The sequence below is a fragment of the Danio aesculapii genome, chromosome 19 (assembly GCF_903798145.1).
Source record: "Danio aesculapii chromosome 19, fDanAes4.1, whole genome shotgun sequence".
Taxonomy (NCBI): Eukaryota; Metazoa; Chordata; class Actinopteri; order Cypriniformes; family Danionidae; genus Danio; species Danio aesculapii.
The window spans coordinates 42,740,810-42,762,265 of record NC_079453.1 but is presented as its reverse complement, the minus strand read 5'-3'; the positions used below and the strand labels follow the sequence as shown (position 1 = coordinate 42,762,265).

Sequence of the window (21,456 nt, the reverse complement as noted above, 5' to 3'; positions counted from 1 at the left end):
GTTTGAGAAATCTTTATTTTTTGTTCTCAAAAAATCCAACAATTTTCATAGAATTAGGAAATCTTTATTTTTTTATGCATATTAAACACGGTGTACAACTATAATCACAATTTACATATGTTACATGTACCTTTTATAAGGTTTTCATCATCCAAGTCTTTATTAAGGCACCAATTTGTTTACTGCAATTCATCTATATTAATTTTTTTTAACTGATATATCTAATTCATACAGTACAGCTAGATATCATTACAATTGGTGTTGGATTCTCCTTTTAAGAGCACTTTGTTTCCGTTGAACTGAATTCATTTCAGTGACATCACTTCCTGGGTAGAGTGTCCATGTACTTGCATATGATTGACAGCATCACTTCATCAGCTCCCGCACCAATGGACATTAACCTGGAGTCCCTGTTTAAACAGAAAGAGCAGATATACTTGTGACTTGACTGATGAGGCTTTGGATCACCATTAATTTACACTTATAAAGAGGTCATATGATGCCAAATGAAAAGGTCATTTTATGTACTAGAAGTATTAAAATAGGAGCTTTCATGTTTAGAAAATGCACCATTTTTACATCATGCACATTATTACAGAGCCTTCATTTCAAGTTAGTCTGAAATCCTATAAACAAGTTTTGGTTTCTATAAATCTCCTGCTGAAAAGCTCACAATGCACTGATTGGCTTACTGAACCTGTTCATTTTGATTGGCCAAACACTTCAAGCATGTTTAAATGTAATTGTTATAATACTAGATGGTTTGAGCCTTTAAGGCTGCTAAATCAGTTGTAAACACAATAGCGGATAATGACATCAGTTTTAGGGAAGTTTTCCATTAGATAGAATTTGTGAACTATAACTTGTATACTTGCAGAGACTGATTAATTACACACTGAAAGAAATGGGAAACAACAGCGTTCCCACTCTGTAGCACCAATAAAGTCCTTACTGTACTTAACATTTCACTTACACTTACTCATTTTGCTCACTTTCACACAAAATGAACATAAACGTGTCATTTACAATAAAAAATTGGAATTTAACTACATTTTTTTTGAACATTCATGTTCATAGAACTTTGATAAAATTTGATGAATTTAATACTAGTAATATTCAAATGCGCTTTCTGAAATTTTGATAAAATTTGCATTATTTGTTCATGTTCTTGCACAGGATTTAAATGTACTATTTATAAATGAAGAATTTCTCTTTTTTTAATTCTGTTTTTGACAGCAGAACACCACAATTGTTGAAATAACAGCAAACTATTTTTGTTTCAAATTTAATTCAAGCACTTTCAAGGACCTATGTTTGTTTTTAAGTACTTTCCAGGCCTTAAAGTGCACCGATTTTAAAATGCTACATATAATCGTACTTATACTACATTAATGCTAATCAGCTGGTTCTCCCCGCTCATGAATCAAGCAGATCTCCCTCACTACTGTAAGAACTTTCCCAACGGTTGTTTGATATATTTGTTGTGAAGTTAATTTAAGCCTTTCTGAAGCGATGAGTCGCACACAATGTCGTTATAAAGTTCTCTCGCATGCGAGCACACACACACACACACACACACACACACACACACACACACACATACATGTTAGCTTTGCACTGTTTTTGCACACAAATGTGACAGGATACACATTAATATTCACTGCTGTATGGACATCTGTTATGTTAATGTACAAAATAAACCTGTTTTAACGTCCACAAACCGGGATTGAATCGTCCTCTTTTATAATTGACTGTGGTGATGAATTACAGCGATTTTACTGTCTTTGTTACAAACATGCACTGTTTTAAAAACGTTTGAAACTTGTAAAACCCATTCATGATCACATTTAATGATGATTGATGATCACAGCGAGCTCAACACATCATTTATTCCTGGTTGCTTTGCGTATGTCCTGTCTTGTTGATTTGATTATATGTGTTACTACAGAGACCCGTTAATACGCGGCTGTCGATCAATCGGGTGGGTGGGAAAACCACACTCCTACGTCAAGTTGGGTTGGCCTCAAAATGGGAGGGATATGGATCCTATTTTAACATCAGGAAATTAAATAAAGAGACTTATTGTCTTTATATCACCTCTCTGTGGACACACTATACCTACACACAGTTCTGTTCGTACAGGTCTCAAAAGAGGATTTTCATCATAGGTGCCCTTTAAATCCATATGTATGAAATTCAGGTACTTTCAAAAAGTGTGGGAACCCTGTACAAAACATCATATGATTCGTCGGGCATTCTGTTATTTGTAATCACTTTCATGTTGATCCTGGAACACCAAACCCTAAACCTAATCCTCTCGGTCAATAATTCCCAAAATCAAAAGGCCCTAGTAATTGGATAATAATGCACTGTAGAAATCGTGTGACTAATAAATTAATGTCAACAAATATTTTTATTTGTTACTTATTATTTTAAGTTAATCTAAGTTTAAGTTAATCAGGTCTCAACTACGTTTTTTAAGTTATATAAAGTTTAATTATATATTTTTAGTCAACCTTTTCATTTGATTCAAACTAAAAATATATATTTTTTACAGTGTGATGTGAAAGCACATAACCCTAACCATAAGCTTGAACAGTAAACTGTGGCTGCAGCTCTGCATAAGAAATGGTCGTGCCTAACTGAGCTTGGTTTCTCTCGAGGTTTTTATAACTCTTCACTTTCGTTAATTGGTGACGTTTTTTCCTCGCCGTTTTCGCCACTGGCTTGCATGGTTCGGGATCTGTAGAGCTGCACATCGATGGATTTGCTCTTCAGTGTTTGGACTCTCAGCAGTGATTATTAAACCACACTGAACTGAGCTAAACTGAACTTAAACACTGAAAACTGGACTGACACTGTTTCAATTCACTATACTCTTCTATGTGAAGCTGCTTTGACACAATCTACATTGATAAAGCGCTATAGAAATAAAGGTGAATTGAATTGAATTAAACTCATCCCTTAAATTTGATTGGCCGATTCGAATGTTGTTCTAGGATCAACTTGATTGTTTATTCAGGAACATGTCCTACTTGGTGAAATCCCGCTGTCCACCATAGAGTCCAGTGTAAAAACATGTAATCCAAACCTGTTGCTGTGAACTGTCACTAGATGTCAGTGCAGCTCAGTTGAGCTGTGAGGAACTGACCTGTAGAACCTGCTGACTAGGACGTCACTGGTGTATCCCATGCCACCCCAGTACTGCAGGCAGCTGTCAGCCAGCTCACGCGCCAATCGTCCCGCCTTCAGCTTAGCCATCGATGCCAACTTTGTCACATCATTTCCCTTAATGTACAGAGCTGGTCAAAATGCAGAAAACACAGTGTTAGTGTTCAGCATCAGGGCTCGCAACTGTTAGCCTAATGTCACGGGGCTATTATGTTTTCCAGTTGGGACACCAAAAATTAATCCACCTGAATCTATCTTAATGGGAGGATAAACATAGCCAATTTTAATTCTTTAATTCTTTAACTCTTTCACCAATCAGGTAAATATGTTGTATGCCATTTTCATGCAGAAAGACTATCAATATGTGTTTTTGTTTAGCAATGCATGTATTGCTTTTTATTTGGTAAATGATCTATTTTCTATTCGGGCTGCTTGAATTATTTTTTTAACTAGTTTTTTATAGATTTTTTTAGGAACATATAACCAGAGGGAACAAACAAACAAACAAACAAATAAAAAAATAATAATATGCATATACATATAAATATACACATAAATATACATATATATACAGAAATACATCCATTCCACACATGTATATCTGTATGCATATATAAAAATATTAAATTAACCTCATCAAAATAAATAAATAAATAAAATATAATAAAAGGTTGCCAAACATATTCTCACAATGATGCATAACCTCTAGAATTATGTAAATGTTCAATTATAGATAACTATACTGTTGTTGTGGAGAAAGCCAGCCATTTACTCCATTTCTTTTCAAAGATCTCAAATTGTAATCGAAGTGCATGTGTCATTGTTTTCCATTTCCTCAACTTCTGCTATAATTTTGAACCATTCATCTTTAGTTGGTGGGTCTTCTTTATTCCATTTCCAGGTTGCCAAAAATATATTTTAGATATCTATCCTCCTTTTCAAGTTTAATAGGAATATCTTCTAGGTAAAGTACTTCGAATGATCTAGGAATGATGAAGATCAAAAATATAATTGATGAAACTGTTCATTCTTGAGCACTGCCAGAATACATGCGCATGATGTGTCTCTTTTACCCCACAGTTCCTCCAACAAGGATGAGTAGTCCCCGATTGTAATGATTTCATTTTTGCTGTAATAAAAAAATCTAGTCAAGTTGTTCCAACAAAACTCACGCCACATTCTTGAGCTTGTTGAGGTGTGTGGGACGGCACATATTTTAACCCATTGGTCTTGATTCAGAATAATGCTTACTTTTCCCATTTTAAACTTCTTTTGAGAGTCCTCTAGAATTACTTATTGCTCTAAATAATTTAGAAATTGTTTTAGTTATACTTTTCTTGTATGTCTGAATTAAAATCTGAACAGGCTGATTGTTCCAATCCTCATCCTGTATTTCTTTTGTATAATAGTCCCGCAACTGTAAATATCTAAATAGATCTTGGTTTAGAAGACCAAACTTATCTTTTAAAGTTTAGAAGCATTCCATTCTGCCATCTTTTATAATTGTACAAAATGAAGAGATTCCTAAATATACCCATTGTTTAAATCTATTATCCATAGTTCCAGGTTTAAAATCTGGGTCATGGCGGGCCACTTGAATTTATTTCAATTATCTGATGATTGGACAAATTTAGATGACCAATGTGTAATTGAGGCCAGCTCGTCAAGTGCTATGCAGGTAAACCTCACTCCTCTGACCTCTAAAGGTGCTCTAGTGACAGATTCTAGTGGCCGTGGTCTTTAACCTCCTTGTTTGAGCAACCAACTCCCATGTAAAGAATCAGCGGTTTGATCCCAGCTCAGAGCGGGTTGGGTGCAGTAGGATCGGTGGGTTACAAATGCATGAAATACATTTTTATTAATAATAAATTTGTGATATTTATTGTATAGCCTTACACCGTACCATTTGAATGTCACAGTGAGACTCATCAGAATGGCCATTTTTTAATCTTAGATTGTTCTAAGAGTCTGTTTTGTTGTGCTCTTCTTTAAGGTTTGACTTGTTGTGTGTTCAGAGATGCAGTAATGCAGACTTTGGTAGTAACGAGTTTGAGTTACTGCTGCCTTATATGAGCTGAAGCAGTCTATCTATTCTCCTCTGATGCATGACATCAACAAGGCATTTTTGACTGTATATTTAGTCTCTTTCAGACTATTTTCTGTAAACACTAGAAACATTTTTGAGTAAAAATCCCTGTAAATTAGTCGTTTCTGAAATACTCCGATCAGCCCTTCTTGCAAAAACAACCACACCACGTGCAAAGTCACTTAAAGGGATAGTTCAGCCAAAAATCATCATTTAATCACGCTTACTCCAAACCATTGGAAGTTTTATTGTTAAATATTGTTTACTTTAGAAATAAGTCATTAAAAGTTTCCAACATTCTTCAATATATCTTCTTTTCAGAACAAACTCAAACAGGTTTGAACTGATGGGTGTAAAATAAATGACCAGCACAAACGTTTGGCTCTTAGTTCAATTTATTAGCTCAAAATACAATATAAAGGCTGAATAAATGAAAGAATTAAAATTTCTGGGTGAACTATCCCTTTAAATCTCCTTTGCGATACTCGGTTCGAACTTCAGTAGATCGTCTTGACCACATCCACAAAATTAAGTGCACTGTGTATCTGCCGTGAAATTGGCTGATTCGTTAACAAACAGATGAACCGGTGTACCTAATAAAGTGGTCAGTGAATGTATGCTTTTAACTCCAGTTTTTAACATCACAACCTAAGGGATGAAAAAAGTAATTGCTACCCAGCGTTCACACTATTACTTTCCATTATTAATTTCAAAGTCGTCAGCCTGTAGACCCGCCGGACCCAAACCCATGAAATTGCATATTGAAACTGGCCTATGAATCCTGAAATAATTTGGGAGAAGGTGTAAAACTGACCAGTGGCGCGATGCAGAAGAGAGCGCAGGAGCTCGAGCTCCGTCTGCAGCTCCGCCAGCCTGAAGTGAACCACCTGATGGTGTAAAATGGGCTGATTGAAGATCTTCCTCTGCCTGGTGTACTGAATAGTCTCCTGGACAACTTTCTCCATCACTGTCAGAACTTGGGGAAAACACAAAACAAGCATGACTGTATCAGAGAAAAATTTCGATTGATGTCAGCAAAAAGTTCTGATAACAAATGAAATAGATGGAGGAGCACAACAGCTAGACGGGAAGTAGCCAGACATATTTGCCGATGATCTCAAATGTCAGATTTTTTTACTTCCTTGATGTTTAAAATCAAAGAAAACAAGTTCTCCTGTGCGCTGACTCATCGCTAAACACTCGTCAGTCTTGAACGAGAGTGATCTGGATTCATTACACACACGCACACACACGCACACACACACGCACACACACACGCACGCACAGGCACTACTGACATCATGTTTGTGCCAATCCTAAACATCATCAGAATGTTTGACGTCATGTTTGATATGTGGGTAGTGGACAAATAGTGTGAGAATCCATTTTTGAAGAAAGAAGTGTTTTATTTATGTAGTTTAAAATCTGATGTTTGAGAAAATATAAGCAGGGATCAAACAAATTTAACTACTAAAATTCCATGACTTTTCCATGATTTTTTTCAAGACTTTCGAGTAAATTTTCTTGACCCAATGTTTCATGCGATGTCTACATATGTGTGGTAAAAAAAACAACAATGCATGTTGAAATTTATTACGGCATCTTGTAAAACACGCAACAATCTATTTAGGGTTAAAATTTATGTACAGTTGAAGTCAGAGTTATTAGCCCCCCCGTCTATTTTTTCCCCAACTTCTGTTTAATGGAGGGAGGATTTTCTCAACACATTTCTAAACATAATAGATAGTGCTGTCGCCTCATAGCAAGAAGGTCGCTGGTTCGAGCCTCGGCTGGGTCAGTTGGCGTTTCTGTGTGGAGTTTGCATGTTCTCCCTGCGTTCGCGTGGGTTTCCTCCGGGTGCTCCGGTTTCCCCCACAGTACAAAGACATGCGGTACAGGTGAATTGGGTTGGCTAAATTGTCCATAGTGTATCAGTGTGTATGGATGTTTCCCAGAGATGGGTTGCAGCTGGAAGGGCATCCGCTGCGTAAAACGTGCTGGATAAGTTGGCGGTTCATTCTGCTGTGGCGACCCCGGATTAATAAAGGGAGTAAGCCGAAAAGAAAATGAATGAATGAATGAATGAAATTACCCATGACAACTTGGGTAATGCTTGGGTATTTTTACAACTAATGTAAAATAGTTTAGTATATTTCTATTCGGCCCACGGCTCTCAATATTTGGTTTTTGGCCCTTTATACGAAAAAGTTTGGGCATCCCTGCTTTAAACAGTTAAGGCTTAAATTACATTTAAAGGCATTTAACTGACTGTATTAATAACATGGTGCCACATTCACACTGTGGAATAAGTTCAGCACCAATGTCACGTTCCTTTATGTGGCTGTGAGTGTCTGTGGCGTCTTTATGACAACACTGGTACTGCAAACTCCAAAAATCAGCAAAATCCCAGCGAAAGCTAATTATGTAAACAAAATTGTGTATTTTATTGGGTTCTGTTTAAAACTATCAATTGACTTTTGTTCTGCCTGTGTTGTTCTGCATGATGATAGATAAAGAGATTTAAGTACATTTCAAGGCGACGCAGTGGCGTTTCCTCCTGGTACTCCGGTTTCCCCCACAGTCCAAAGACATGCGGTACAGGTGAATTGGGTAAGCTAAATTGTCCGTAGTGTATGAGCGTCAATGAGTGTGTGTGGATGTTTCCCAGAGATGGGTTGCAGCTGGAAGTGCATTCGCTGCCTAAAACAAATGCTGAATAAGTTGGTGGTTCATTCCGCTGTGGCAACCCCTGATTAGATTTCAAAACGGAAACAAAATCTTCTTAATGGAATTGGTTCGAGGCTTTAAGACATTTTAAAGACCAATTAAGGCCTTATTTTAATACTATGGACTTTTTAAGGACATCCTATTTTAATGATTTTAGGATTTTCTTTTTAATTCATAAGAGCTGTAATTTATTAAACTATGATTGAGAAAGTCACAGCATAGGTCAGTTTTGAGATTTGGCTAAAAAATGTAACAACAGAATGGTATATGAAAGACCAATAATTATTTAACCATTTACTGCAGTCTAATTGACAACAATACTGATTATATTCATTTTTATCATGTGTCATTAAAAATGCAACGTCACATCAACAACCCATGTGGGAGTGGTAAAGTTTACTTACTGTTTGCGACCCCCCAGAGTCGCTCCTCCTGAAACTGCAGCATCTGATAGGTGAAGCCCATTCCCTCCTGACCAATCACGTTTGAGCAGGGCACTCGAACGTCATCGAAAAACACCTCTGCTGTGTCCGATGAGTGCATGCCGATTTTATTGATCTTGCGAGCGATGTGAACGCCTGCGGATGTGTGCTAAACATTAACACGTTGTTGGGTTTTTTTTGGCAGACACATGTTTTGTTGTAATATTTGTGTGTTTTACCGGGTGATTTCATGGGCAGGCAGATCAGGGATTTGTTCTTGTGTGGAGGGCCGTCACTGGTGTTGGCCAGCAGGCACATCCAGTCTGCTTGAGTGCCGTTTGTGGTCCACATCTTCCCTCCGTTAATCACATACTCATCTCCTTTGCGCACAGCTTTAGTCTTGATGCCTGGAGGAGATGGAGATTTATTCATAAACTAGTGGATCTCGGTCTGGGGTCCAGGGCCCAGCAAGAGTCATCAGCAAAATTTTAAAGGGCAGCACAAAATCACTTCAAAAATATTTGATATGATAATAGAAAGAGCTTTATTGCCAATTGTGATTGCACACACAAGGAATTTGTCTTGGTGATAGGAACTTTCAGTACAGAGAGTACAAAAAATAATAGAGACATAACAACATGAATAAATAACAATTGCAATTTTAAAAAATAGAGAAAATAATTATTTACCCATCTACAGAGGGCATATGTGGTCATTTAAGTTGGTTCAGGTGGGTAATAATAATAATAATAATAATAAAATATGAATTATATCAACTTAATGAAATACCATTAAGATAACCCCCCCCCCCTCGCCACACCAAATATTATTTGTTTTATTGAATAAAGTACTCTTTTCTATGTTGGGAATGTTATTTTATTGTTTATGTAATAATCGTAATAATTAATATTTCAAATTACTATTTTTAAAAAATATATATTTTCAGGATTTGTTTTTGTATTAGTTATTTTTTATTACTTTTAGTTTATTTCAATATATATTCCTCCAGTTTGTAATTGTAATACTTCAATTTAAATATATTATATTATATTATATTATATTATATTAAATTATATTATATTATATTATATTATATTATATTATATTATATTATATTATATTAAATTATATTATATTATATTATATTATATTATATTATATTATATTATATTATATTATATTATATTATATTATATTATATTAAATTATATTATATCATATTATATTAAATTATACTATATTATATTAAATTATACTATATTATATTATATTAAATTATATTATATTATATTATATTATATTAAATTATATTATATTATATTATATTATACTATATTATATTAAATTATATTATATTATATTAAATTATACTATATTATATTATATTATATTATATTATATTATATTATATTAAATTATATTATATTATATTATATTATATTATATTATATTATATTATATTATATTATATTATATTAAATTATATTATATTAGATTATATTATATTATATTAAATGATATTATATTATATTATATTATACTATATTATATTAAATTATATTATATTATATTATATTATATTATATTATATTATATTATATTATATTAAATTATATTATATTATATTATATTATATTATATTATATTAAATTATATTATATTATATTATATTATATTATATTAAATTATATTATATTATATTATATTATATTAAACTATATTATATTACATTATATTATATTAAACTATATTATATTAAATTATATTATATTATATTATATTATATTATATTATATTATATTATATTATATTAATAATATATTATATTATATTAAACTATATTATATTATATTAAATTATATAATATTATATTATATTGTATTATATTAAATTATATTAAATTATATAAAACTATATTATATTATATTAAACTATATTATATTATATTAAATTATATAATATTATATTATATTTATTATATTATATTATATTATATTATATTAATAATATATTATATTATATTAAACTATATTATATTATATTAAATTATATAATATTATATTATATTGTATTATATTAAATTATATTAAATTATATAAAACTATATTATATTATATTAAACTATATTATATTATATTAAATTATATAATATTATATTATATTTATTATATTATATTATATTATATTATATTATATTAATAATATATTATATTATATTAAACTATATTATATTATATTAAACTATATTATATTATATTAAATTATATAATATTATATTATATTATATTTATTATATTATATTATATTAATTATATTATATTAAATTATATTATATGTATTATTAAATGTAATTTGTTTTTATTTACATTTTTATTTGCATCATATTTTTATGACGTTTATTGTTTATTTATACATTATTTTTTTAGTACTTAAATACATTATTTCTTTAGTACTTTTGTTTTTAGATTTGTTTTAACAGTTTTTAATTCTTTATACAGTAGCTATTCTATATGGTTAAATGTTTTTATTTCAGTTATACGTCAACTTAATTTTACTGCTTTTTTGTATAGTTTTTATTTTACCTCAAAACTATTTGAGATTTTTTAAAATAATCTCATCAATAATCTGTGACCAGCCCTGGCCTTTCTCATTCATTAATATTTCAAATTACTTTAAAAAGAAAATTTCCAGTATTAATATGAATTCTATATACCATTGCTTTATTATTTATTTAACCTCTAGTTCATAGTTGTAGTGCTTCAACTTAAAATAGCTGTTTTGACATTTAAATATATATATATATATATATATATATATATATATATATATATATATATATATATATATATATATATATATATATATTAGTGTGTATTTTTGACTCATTTTAAACATAAAATTCTTTATTGTTACATTTTTGTTTATATTTTTTTTAGTAGTTTAAATTTTTTATAGCTTGGTTAATATTTTAGTTTTAGTACATCAACTAGATTTTAATTCCACCTCAAAACAACTTTAGCTTTCTTTAATAACCTTATTAATAATTTGCGACCAGCCCTGGTTTTTACTTCACATACAAAATTGAATTCATGAAAAATAGATCTGCACACACACACCCGTCCTGGTTTTCCCCCAGACAAATCTTTTAATCTCCCCGGCCTTCATTTAAAAAGGTCATTTTTGATTTGCATATAGTGTTATGTTTACATCTTGTTTAAAATGACCAAACGAGCATCTTATACAAATCCTCTAATAAAACACTTACTGGCTACATCAGATCCAGCACCGGTTTCGCTCACCCCGAGGCAGACCACCACGTCTCCCATTATGGTGGGCTGCAGAAACTCTTTCTTGAGCTCTGCGGATCCAAACCTACAACAGCACACAAATCACAGCCTTAGTCACTGAAAGCTTGTAAGACAGCATGCATTACGGAGATTTACATTTCCTAGCAGCAAATGCAATTTCAGAAAAGCTTCCATAGGGCAGAATCACAAAGCACAGTAATCAAAATCCAAACAGCCCAAAATGAAAATGCGACGGAGAATGGCTGTTTCCCGAGAGTAAGCACAGTACAGTAATATAACTGCTGTATAATAATATCTGCTCCGTGACAGTCTGAGACCTGCTGTAGTCAGATACTAAAGAAGAACAGGGGCCGTCCTCATAATTACTGTTTTCAGTTGACATAACACATGATTTACATTGTTATGACAGCACATAAGCATATGGTGAGGGTATCGGATATATACGGAGTCTGCTGATAAATGGCTTTAGATATTATTATGCTTTCTATTAAAAGCCTATTATGCAAAAATCACTTTCATAAGGCGTTTATACACAGTTGTGTTGCAAAAGTGTGTGAATATAACCAGCCATGGTCTAATGGTAGAAATGTATTAATTCTTTTTATTTATAATCACACTTGATGATAACAGTCTGCAGAAACACTTTGATTGACATTCTGTCTTTCTACGTGTCATCAGAGGGAGAAAGCCCCGCCCATTAGTGACCATCTCTCCCTTATTAGCTTTGTATGTCTTGTTTTTGAATCTGCCACTATGCTGACACACGGGCATTTGTAGCCCCGCCCTCTTTTGAAATTTGAATTTAAAGCGACAGTCACTAAATAGGCACAATTATTATCAACTATTTAAAACTATTTGAATTCTTTCATGTTTAAATTTTAACAGGAATAAAATGGAATTTGATTTATAAAAATAAAATAATAAATTTGTGTTAAAAATCTTTGTTTTTTTTAAATGTAATTGTAAAGTGTTAACTTATATTTTACATTATTTTAATCAAACTAATACAATTAAAAAGGAAAAACAATGAATTAAAGGAATTGTTCACCCCCAAAATTTAATTTTTCTCAACATTTATTCATACTGAAATGATTCTGAACTTTTATGAATTTATTTCTTCTGTTGAACACAAAACCAGATTAAGATTTCAGACTTTTTAAAGGCCTTTTTGAAGACCAACTAGAGAAATTTTAAGGGTAAATACAGCCATATATTTATAACAAAGTAAAAATACAAACAAACTGATCTAAATCACTTTACATAAGTATGTTAAGGCTTGAGTAGCTCTAATTCAAGAGATTTTTCATGTCCTGAAAATAAGAAAGAACTCTTTTTAACTACATAAATATTTTGGGCGCAGTGGGTAGCATGATTGCCTCTCAGCTAGAATGTTGCTGGTTCGAGCCTCGGCTGGGTCAGTTGGAATTTCTGTGTGGAGTTTGCATGTTCTCCCCGTGTTTGCATGGGTTTCCTCCGTGCTCCAGTTTCCCCCAGAGTAGACATGTGCTATAGGTGAATTGGGTAAGCTAAAATTGTCTGTAGTGTACGTGTGTGAATGAGTGTTCCGTGATGGGTTGCAGCTGGAAGGGCATCCGCTGCGTAAAACAAATGCTGGATAAGTTGGCGGTTCATTCCGCTGTGGCGACCCCTGATGAATAAGGGGGCCTAAGCCATAAAGAAAATGAATGAATGAATGAATACTTCATACTTGGCCACACATGTTGAATTTTGTCGTTTTATCAGTTCAAATGTTTAGGAGTTTAATAGTCGCCTAAAGAAATTTACTCAAACAGCTTTATGCTTACCAACTGCCTTAATAATGCCTCAATGCCTATATTAGCATCGATGTCTGGACAGTTTCAAACCACTAGCTTGTGCAATGTGTGAATCGCAGAATTCATCATTTTGTATATTGGTAGTCGCGGCTTACTGACACACAGACTACACATAATTATTGTTTTATATACACAGTGCAAAATTAGTCAAAATTATTAGCCCTCCTTTATTTCTTTTTCAAATATTTCCCAAATGATGTTTAACAGAGCAAGGAATTTTACATAGTATTTCTGATAATATTTTTTCTTCTAGAGAGTCTTATTTGTTTTATTTCGGCTGGAATAAAAGCAGTTTTTAATTTTTTAATAAACATTTTAAATCAATATTATTAGCTTCTTTAAGCAATGTTTCTTTTCAATTGTCTACAGAACAAACCATCATTATACAATAACTTGCCTAATTACCCTAACCTGCCTAGTTAACCTAATTAACCTAGTTAAGCCTTTAAATGTCACTTTAAGCTGAATACTAGTGTTATGAAAAATATCTAGTAAAATATTTTATTCTGTCATCATGGCAAAGATAAAATAAATCAGTTATTAGAAATGAGTTATTAATACTATTATGTTTAGACATGTGTTGAAAAATATCTTCTCTCTATTAAACAGAAATTGGGAGGAAATCTATACAGGGGCTATACTGGGGGCTAAAAATTCAGGAGGGCTAATAATTCTTACTTTAACTGATTTTTGGGTAAACCATACATTTAAAGCAACAAACAGATTAATTCTACTAGCAGGTGACGTTACCTGGCCAGTGCAGGTGTAGCCATGTCGCTCTGGACGCCGATGGCCATGGGAATCCCTCCACAGTTGATGTTCCCCAGTTCTTCAGCAACCGCCAAACTATAGCTGAAGTCCAGCCCCAGACCTCCATACTCTACAGCCAAAACAATCAAAGCACAATCTCAGACCCATCTTGTCATGTGTATGTTTATGTATGATCTGCTCGTACAATGAATGTTTAGTCATACCCAGTGAATTTAAGGTTTAGAGTTTAAGGTTCAATTCATGGTGTTAAAGAGCTTTTCATGCACAAATCACTTTTATAAGAGGTTTAAACACAGTTGTGTGGCAACAGTGTGTGAATATAGCCAGCTTCTCTCTCTTAATTTATAAATTAAGTCTCCAGAAACACTTTGATTAACATTCTGCTTCTGTACAAGTCATCAGAGAGGAAAAGCTCCGCCTATTAGTGATGATCTCTCCCACCATAGAATAAACAGCCCTGTGAGAGTGAGAAGCAGCCGTCCGTCATTTAACTTTTCACCATACCTGCTGAAGATGATGTCAGTGACTAAGAGGATTATAAATGTGGAGTTTTAGGATGCACGAACGAACGCTAGTCTCCATAGATTACATTCTTCAGAGCCACGTCTTTTGACATGTTCGGTTTCACACAGAGATAACCTTACTTCTGTTTTGAATCTGCCATTAATGTTAATAATTTAAAGTGACAGTCACCCAAACGGCACAATTTGGGTCAAAATCTAAAAGTGGCAGTTTCAAATAGTAATTAAAAAGAAGCTGAAAAGAAGATGAACACAATTCCAACACAATCTCACAGCAATTCGTAACTTTTTGATTTAGTGGCTAATTTGTATGAATTCGTACAATATAATTCGTACAATTTTGTATGATTTGCTTATCCCCCAATGACCGTTGGGGTTAGTGGTGGGGTTAGGTGCCACGCCTCCTTTTTAAAATTGTACAATTTTGTACGACTGAACTCGTATGAATTCGTACGAATTAGTAACTAAACTGACAAAACGGAAAATACGTACGCTTTCTCGTGAGATCAGGCTGGAAACTTCACATACACACTCTAGGGACTTATTTTACATCTCATAAAAAGGTCCATATTAGGTCCCCTTTAACAATTTATTAACTTATTAATTAACTATGATCAGGGCCAAACAGAATCAGCTGATATTTTTTTTCATATATTTTTGTGCAGAATTTTGAGCAAAATCTTTGATTTTGAATTCTTTATTACCTCGACTTGTTTGTGTTCTGACCATGTGCTTGGTTGTATACTATATCAATAAGGTGTTTAGTCTTTTAAAAACACTATTGTAATATATTGAGCCACTAAACATTGTTTTTATGATACTTTTCTACAGGAGGAAAATTACTTCCAAACACTTCAAATATAGTCTGTGTTAGTAAACGCAAGGCTATTTATGAAATACAATGTATATGCCGAGCTCAGTGGCTAATCAGCCGGAATCAGCTGAGGTGAAGTGACTGCGACCAGCGAGACCTAGCTGTCACTCAAGGGGCCACGCCCTTAATTATGCAGACCTAATATAAACGAAAAATTCACCCCCTCACAGTTGTCATGAAGGGTAATATTAGCTACAGTATCAGAGCCAAAATAGTTTTTTTGTACCAGGCTTTAAACACCTTGTTTTTCCTGCTGTAAAGTGGGCCATTTTAACATTGGGCTCAATAGAATTCAGCTCTATTATGAAGCCAGGCCTAGCAGTATTTTCGATGAATTGCAGTATCAGTTACTTCCGTATTTGCTTCACGAGGGAGAGCGGAAGGTTGCCGATTGGGATTATAGTAACTAAAAACTTAAACTTAAACATATACATTTAAATTTTATTTATTTATGGTGTACAATGGAAATCCAAATAGATCCCCTTGTTTAGTAAACAAAGCAAGTATCTCATATAATTTAACTACTAAAAGACAGAAAATATTACCTAAATGGTATTGTAATAAATCATATAAACATTTGCATATTAGTTACTAATATTACTGAAATATATAGAAAAAACTGAATGAATAGAAATATTTACACACACACATATATGTATATATATATATATACAGTATATACACATAACTAAATGAACAGATTCAATGATTTGCTAAAGAATCAGTGGATTTCTGCATGCACAAATTCCATGTGGGCCTTGACTTTTAGCTCAATAAAATACTAATAGCTGCTTATTAAAAGTTAGTTAGTTCGTAGTTAGGGTTTAGGTTATTGGGTAGGATTAGGGATGCAGAATAAGATCATACTTTACAACTAGTAATAAACATCCAATATAAATAGGCAGGTAGTAAGCTAGTAGTTAATAGTGGGAAGTGGTATTTGTGTATACCAAAAAAGTTTGACTTGAGCCACTCCAGCCACTCGCATCAGTGAGAGTCATTGAATAATTAAAAAAAACTAAAATAATTTTAAACCATTTCAATTTGCATTACAAAGTTATTGGCAACTTAACGCTTTATTTAATTGCTAAAGTCATATTTTATAGTTACCGATATATGTTTTTTAAATTTACAAACAAATGTATGAATTAGCCACTGATTTACTATGCAAGATAGCTGCATCATCCATGCAGATTACCTGAGGTTTTTAGTCTTTTGGTAATGAGCATGTAGGAACTTGAAATGAGAGCTTAAAGCAAATTCAGGTGTAATTTAGACCATTTCTATCAGCTCTCCTTGTTCTTGGATGGCACTAAGCCGTACTTCTTAATTTCACTGCTGAATATCAGCAAGATTTGCCTACATACTTTTGCCATGCAGTAATCTAAAACTTGCCGTGCCCTTTTTTACACCCCTGCGCTTTATCTAGTCATCATTATAACTTACTACACCGGCTTGCGCAAAGCAAACGGCTTTTAAGATATTGCATGTGACGCAATGAAATCATTAGTTTCCCACGTTACTTTCCTCGTCTTGCATTTATTCATGTCATTTCATGTTTCGTTTCATTTAGCGGTTTCCTTCAGGAAACAAATATTACGACATTAAGGAAACGATTTTATCCTGTGCAAGCAATAAAGGCAACAATAATGTTGAAAAGCAGGTCCATTAATGTCTGTTGTGAATGCTTATTTTCTGCAGTACATTACAGGCCGCTGTAGTCTGCCAATGCTTGTGCATAATATTCTCTGTGGAAATAAAATAAGGAAAAGAGAAGCCAGAGAGCAGAGGAAAGAGATACAGCTGCACAGGAACAAGCGTAGCCCAACAATTCACTATCCAAACAGATAAATTGTTCGCTTTCAGCGAATCAGAATGGATGCTTTGTTGATTTTGTACACAAGCTAGCTTAGCGCAGGCTACCTTATTCTTCACATACTAGCCATTGGAATCTTTTGGCTTGAGACTTCCAGCCTCATTCACATCCATTGATTTTTAGACGTTAAAAACAGCTCGTTATGCTGCTTGCTGTTGCAAACGGACATTTTCTTCTGAAGTTATTCTACTGTTTATGTATAGTCATGAACACACTTGTTTGTAGAGCGAGTAGTTTGACCGTTTTCTGCCATTATTCCTAGTCATTTCTCCATAGGAAACTGAATTGAAGTTCTAAGGGTGCTTTCACATCTGTGGTTCATTTGGTCCAGACCAAGGGCAACAAACAATACATTGTAGCATTTTCTGCTGTTTTGGGTCCTTTTCACGTCACACTGATTGCTTTGGTCTGAACCGGTTGAAAAGAACCAAAATGCTGTCATGTGACAAAATCCACATCACTCATTGGCCAGATGTTATTGAACGCATTTCCTTAACTGCTTTTCAATTGGTCAGATTTAATATGTTCGGGAAAGTGATTTCTTCCCTCTTTGGGATGGAACAACGAGGCGACGTTCATTCACAGAACGCAAGTTTCTGGAGGGCACATAAATCTGCAGAAGTGAGAGCAGATAAGAAGGAGCAAAGCCAGAGGTCGCTTTGTAAGCAAACATCAGAGCTTTGAATTTGATGCGGGCAGCAACTGGCAGCCAGTGCAAACGGGTGAGTAGCGGAGTGACATGTGCTCTTTTGGGTTCATCAAAGACCACTCGTGCTGCAGCGTTCTAAAGCAGCTGAAGAGGTTTGATAGAACTAGCTGGTAGCCCGGCTAGCAGAGAGTTGCAATAGTCCAGTTTGGAGAGAACAAGAGCTTGGAAACAATGAGTTGAGCTGTATGTTCAGATAGGAAGTGTCGGGACCTTCTGATGTGTAGCAGTGCGAATCTGCAAGATCGAGCAGTTCTAGAAATGTGTCAGAGAAGTTCAGTTGGTCATCAGTTGTTTCTCCAAGGCTTTTTACCATTTTTGGAGAAGCATTGCATGGAGAAGCCACATGGCAAGTCACTTCAGGAGGAGGCGTGAATTAATTTAGCTAAACTGGAAGATGGTCATCTTCTGGAAATGTTACCAACGATCCATCAGGTAACGTTTTTCCCTCTCTCTCTTTGAAAGTGTACCGAGACCACCTCTTCAAGCAGGCATCAGTACGCTTTTTTGGGCCGTTTTTGGTGCACACTCGAGTGCGATTGCTACATTCACACCGGCCCAAATGAACCGCATTAAGAGGGCCGAACTAAATATGACAGGTGTGAAAACACCCTAAAACAATCACAAAAAACGATCGCAGAATAAGGTCAATATGATTTCAACCCAGTTTTAGCACAATCCATTTGACGTAGATTGTTATGGTGATTAATTAATGACAATGGTTGTTTGGATGTGAGAATCGATCATTTACACAACGACAACGCCACAGATGACATTTTGGGATGTTTGTTTCATTTTATTATTATTATTGTTTCATTTTATGTTTGACCGACCATTAACTGTTAAGTGATACGATGTTAAATTATCATCAAATTAAAATCAGACACCTGTGCGAATGGAGAGGAAAACTTACAGAAAAATATAGCGTTTATTTAGTTTACAAAGGCACAAGTTTTTTTTGGGTACAGTTTGTTATACACAAATGACGAATGATGTCTTGCTTGTATATTCATTCATTCATTAATTTTCCTTTGGCTTAGTCCTTTATTTATCAGGGGTCGCCACAGCAGAATGAACTGCCAACTACTGCTTAATGCAGCGGATGCCCTTCCAGCTGCAACACAGTACTAGGAAACACCCATACACTCTCTCATTCACACACGCACTCATACTGTATGCTATGGCCAATTAAGTTTACCCAATTCACCTAAAGCGCATGTTTTTGGACTGTGGGGGAAACCGGAGCACCTGGAGGAAACTCACACCAACAGGGGGAAAACATGCAAACTTCACACAGAAATGCCAGCTGGCCCAGCCCAGTCGGGACTCGAACCAGCGACCTTCTTGCTGTGAGGCGACAGTGTATAATTTTAACCTATAACAGTGGACCCTGCATTGTGATAATGTTTTACTAGAAAATGCTTAAAGTACTAAGCTTCCTGTGACCTACATATGAATATCATTTCTATTCCGAAATACATGCGTAGCTTTCGTTTTTATAAAAACTAAAATTAAATCAAGGTGTATCTGATTCTTTAGTCAATGTAACCTAGTTAATTAGCATATAGCAAAGGATTTGAAGATCAGATTTAAATCCGCTTAGCATATATGTGGACTAATATAAATGGAAACGTTTTCACCAATCAGATAGCCATGCATAAAGTACATTCCAGGTGTAAACAGGGCCAAATAGAAGTATCCTTAAAATGTGGCCTCCGAATACATTGTTGACTCCTCTGTGTTTAAATCATGTTAGTAGACACGCCCCTTACTGTTGATTGGCTAAAAGTGTTTTATATTGGCTGGATCTGGGAGGACATTCCAAAACTGTGGAAATTCAAAGTTGACCCAAAACAAACCATTACGATTGGGTAAGATTGACAAAAAAAATTCGGAAAAAGTGATTCGACTGGCGTCTTAAAGAAAAAAAAAAGTGTTCCCCCTTCTCAATGACATCATGAATGCCATTAAAGATGTCAGCCAATGATTGAAAATAATTAAATCATAATAAACATTTGCATTTTTTATAATATTACGAAAATGGGAATAAAAACTGATTGAATATATATGTACACACATGTACCATAAGTAAATAAATTCAATGATTTGCTAAAAAAAAAAATCAGGCATGCTGCTTAACAATTGGGGGCTTAACTATGACTTTTAGCTCAAAAAAATACTAATAAGCTGCTTATTAGGTTGTGATTGGGTTTAGGTATTGGATTAGGAATGCAGAATAAGATCATTTATAACTAAGCGTTTCACTAAAAAATTGCTCAGTAGACCTTTAAGTCAGTCACTGGTTTATTTAAAGACGTCAGCCAATGATTGATCAGAAAGCGTTGCATAGTCTGACATCATACTTGTCCACAATGAGAATTCAGTAGTCAAATAATCGGACTGTCACAACAGAAAAAGATATTGTCAAATTTTGCTCTTATTGTGCAAGTCTTTGACAACGTGAGATGATTAAGAACTCCAGTTACATAAACTCCATTACATATTTTCACATCGCAAAGCAATATAATAAGCTTATGTGAGTTTAGGACATGCAGTTGGAGCAAAAAAGAAAGGGTGTTTAATATCATATTATAACACCTAGGATTAAAGCTGCACTTCTGTTTACTGTGATTCTTCTGTTTAATGCCGTAACCTTGCGCAGTACATTTAATCACCGCATAGATGTGAAATGAGCAGTGTTTCAAGAGACACAAGAGGCCATGCACCCCCACATATTTTGAGACTGGAGTAAATGTCAGAACACTGGACGTTGCGGATAAGAATGGAGTGTTAGTGCCTTATCAGAGGTTGCCAGGGTTGGAAAAACAGACGATCTGGATTTACGCCAGTGTTCTGCAAGATGGATTTGTTTCAGCCACGTTGTGAAAGCTGAGATTCGATGAGAGAGCCGTTGTTATGGGAACCAGCAAAACTTTCAAATGAGGACTCAAAATACTTTCAATCATGCAAAAAAAAAGCTCTTTCTTCTAAAGCTCTAAAAATGCAAACCTAACATTATGTGGTGTGTGTGTGTGTATGCACATAACAGCGCTGAAGGCATATGATGATATCAGGGAGACATGGGGCTAGATTTGATGAAATATGGGTATCTATATTTTAAGTAACTAAGGTTTTGAATGTTCAATAGCAGAAGGTTTT

At 33.9% G+C, this 21,456-nt stretch overlaps 1 protein-coding gene across 1 annotated transcript in view; it reads right to left on the bottom strand.

The window, feature by feature from the left end:
- Positions 1-42: 42 nt before the first annotated feature.
- The window catches only part of zgc:85777 (uncharacterized protein LOC405871 homolog), a 37,145-nt gene continuing 15,731 nt past the window's right edge, over positions 43-21,456 (bottom strand). Inside the window, exons 3-9 of the mRNA XM_056479108.1 lie at positions 14,300-14,429; positions 11,672-11,778; positions 8,646-8,813; positions 8,389-8,562; positions 6,072-6,233; positions 3,152-3,302; positions 43-410 (exon numbers count right to left, since the gene is read on the bottom strand). Of these exons, the coding sequence (XP_056335083.1) occupies positions 320-410; positions 3,152-3,302; positions 6,072-6,233; positions 8,389-8,562; positions 8,646-8,813; positions 11,672-11,778; positions 14,300-14,429 (983 nt within the window). The 3' untranslated portion in view covers positions 43-319. The remainder of the gene's footprint in view (positions 411-3,151; positions 3,303-6,071; positions 6,234-8,388; positions 8,563-8,645; positions 8,814-11,671; positions 11,779-14,299; positions 14,430-21,456) is intronic.